This window comes from Lottia gigantea, assembly GCF_000327385.1.
Source record: "Lottia gigantea unplaced genomic scaffold LOTGIsca_2576, whole genome shotgun sequence".
NCBI lineage: Eukaryota > Metazoa > Mollusca > Gastropoda > Lottiidae > Lottia > Lottia gigantea.
In genome coordinates, this window is record NW_008708782.1 from 1 (window position 1) to 2,636 (window position 2,636).

The 2,636-nt window shown below is 30.4% G+C and overlaps 1 protein-coding gene across 1 annotated transcript in view; it reads right to left on the reverse strand.

Annotated features, from left to right (window-relative positions):
- Positions 1 to 8: 8 nt before the first annotated feature.
- Positions 9 to 2,636, reverse strand: part of LOTGIDRAFT_176683 (hypothetical protein) — a gene marked incomplete at both ends in the record, with an annotated part of 8,721 nt that continues 6,093 nt past the window's right edge. Inside the window, 7 exons of the mRNA XM_009055863.1 lie at positions 9 to 131; positions 464 to 598; positions 931 to 1,018; positions 1,157 to 1,323; positions 1,854 to 1,968; positions 2,246 to 2,384; positions 2,517 to 2,579. Of these exons, the coding sequence (XP_009054111.1) occupies positions 9 to 131; positions 464 to 598; positions 931 to 1,018; positions 1,157 to 1,323; positions 1,854 to 1,968; positions 2,246 to 2,384; positions 2,517 to 2,579 (830 nt within the window). The remainder of the gene's footprint in view (positions 132 to 463; positions 599 to 930; positions 1,019 to 1,156; positions 1,324 to 1,853; positions 1,969 to 2,245; positions 2,385 to 2,516; positions 2,580 to 2,636) is intronic.

Here is a 2,636-nt window from a genome sequence, read left to right on the forward strand (position 1 = left end):
CTGAGTACTTCTTTATGGAGGAAATTAAAACCAAAACCACCTCTCTTTTCAGCTTCTTCTACTAGTCTAGCTGCTAACTTACGATGTCCTAATATAACTACTTTATTGATATCATCTATTAAATGACCAATCTACAACAAATAAACTTGTTAACAAATGACAAATAATCACCATCTTACTAATCATTAGTTTTCAAATACTTCAAATCCAAGTACCATGCAGTGTCGTAACTACAAATGCAGTATGCCGAGTTGAAGGAATAATTCAAACACACAGAAAATGGAAATTTTATTTAATAGTTAAAAATATAAATATAATATCTGCTAAATATGTGTCTTTTTTGAAGGAAGATGATGCGTTTTTAGAAAAGCGCTCATTGGGACCTTACACACCCCCAGATCCCTAGTCATGTTTGGAATTTCTACCTAATTGTCAACTCATGATAAAAAACAATGTAACTTACCATATGCTCTTTATCATAAGATCCACTACTATGTTTTATAACAGAGGCCATGACATTGTCAACAACAGACCAATCACAACCATATTGTATTGGTAGAAAACAATATTCCTCTACACCAGGATTGTACTCTCCATCCTATAATTCATAAAAAAGTTCATCCCACTTTCGTCAAATTTTTAAGGCTTTTCCAGCCTTAAGAATAATAAATCAAATTGAACAGACATCTTCTTTCAAGCTTTCTAATGTAAATTTGCTCTCAAATCATGTAATAAATCTACTACACAGATATAGTATGTCACCTTGTCCTATAGAGAAATTTTATTCTTCAGATCCCAGCTCACCAAAATAATAAATGCTGTGAAGAAATATATATTTTAGCTTGGTATTTCAACCATATTCCTACTAGTTACAAAATGTAAAAATACTTCAATTTGGAAAACCTTGATCATTAGACTCAAAGTACTCACATCTTTAAAGGCGTCATTCCCCTCACGACTACCTCGACTTACATTCAATTTACGCACATTTCTTACTCCTAAATTGACAGGATTATAACTGAAATTCAAAGTATTCATATGTTATCACCTTTAGACTAACAAAATTTCGTACAAATCAGTTAATTCTGGTCAGCTATGTTCTTGTTAGTCTTTTAACTTGTCAATTTCATTAATGAATTTCAGTAAAATTACTTACGTTCCAGTATCAATACTATGTAGTAATGGTGTGGGAGGGGTGTTTACTTTTCTTTTCTTACTACATATTATATCTTCTACCAATAATTCTATTATATTTTTATTACCATTTCTAATAGCATAATCTAACGCTGTATTCCTATTTTCTTTACTTCGCTTATAATTCACCTGAAATAGACAGTCATCAAATTAAAACATGTGCTTTTATACTATAGAATATTGTAAGCTGTCATCAAATTTCAAATAAATACTTTGACTGCAATTATGAGTGAAGATGTCTTATTCAAGGTCAATGGACCATCTAGATTGGAACCCACAGTCGCCATTTTTAACGACTGTGCTATAGAACCTCACAAAGGTCATGACATGTAAGCAAGTCGACAATGGTGTATTATTTAGTACAGTCCAAAGAACAATTACATACATAAAGAGGAGAGCATCAGTATGTTTTTGATAAGATAAGCTGATCAATCATCATTTGCTTTCCATTGCTTTACTTACACATTCACTTTTTGAAATATTTGTACAAAAGCAATTTAGCTTATGTGTCACCAAATAGCAATGGCAACAAACCCACTGGATAACCTTACCGTGATATGGCATCATTGATGAAAGAAGAATCTGAGAGTTAACCTATCCTGCCTGTGTGAATTCTGGACTCTGGACATTAAATATTTTGAGATAATGAGAAGACATACCTTATAAACATTAGGATCTGCTAATAAATCTTTTAACATAGATACATTATCTAATATTGCTGCTCTTATAACCAATTTACTCTGTATTGGTATTGAAACAAATGGTACTTTTTCTCTAAAATAATGATTGAAAGAGCCAGCATTAATTATAGTCAATTATTTTAAAAATTGGGAATTTTTTATTAATATGAATATTGTAATTATATTTTTTATAAATTCAAATTCAAAACTTTTATGTGGATATGCATCATTTAAGGTGTGTTATGAAATTCTGATTATTTATCTGTGAGATCTTTAATTCTAAATAAACAGACAAAATGATGCCAGTACACCTCTTTACAATCAAACACAATAAATAATGCTTCATCATTCAAAAAAATAATACAACTTACTTTGTCTCAAAGAAGGGGTCTTTTTCCAACACTTTGATTTTAGGATTTGGTTTTAACTTTCGGTCAGGACCTTTCTTCCTTTCTGTCTTTTCTTTAGGTTTTTTGGCTTTACCTTTAGCCTTTTGATTTTTTTTCTTTTCTGAAATATTGATATATAGGTTGGTATACAATTTCTCATGAGAATCTTGTGTTCATTTAATATTTTAACAATGTACTGAAGACAGCAGATGTATAGTTATATTCACTATGACAAATACTGAAATAAACCAACCTTTTTCTTTTTCAGCTTTTGTTTTTCCTCTAACTGTGCTCTTCTTCCCAGTTCCTTTCTTAGCTAGAATAGACATAAAACATTACATTACAAAGTTTAGGATTACTTTAGTTATTATTC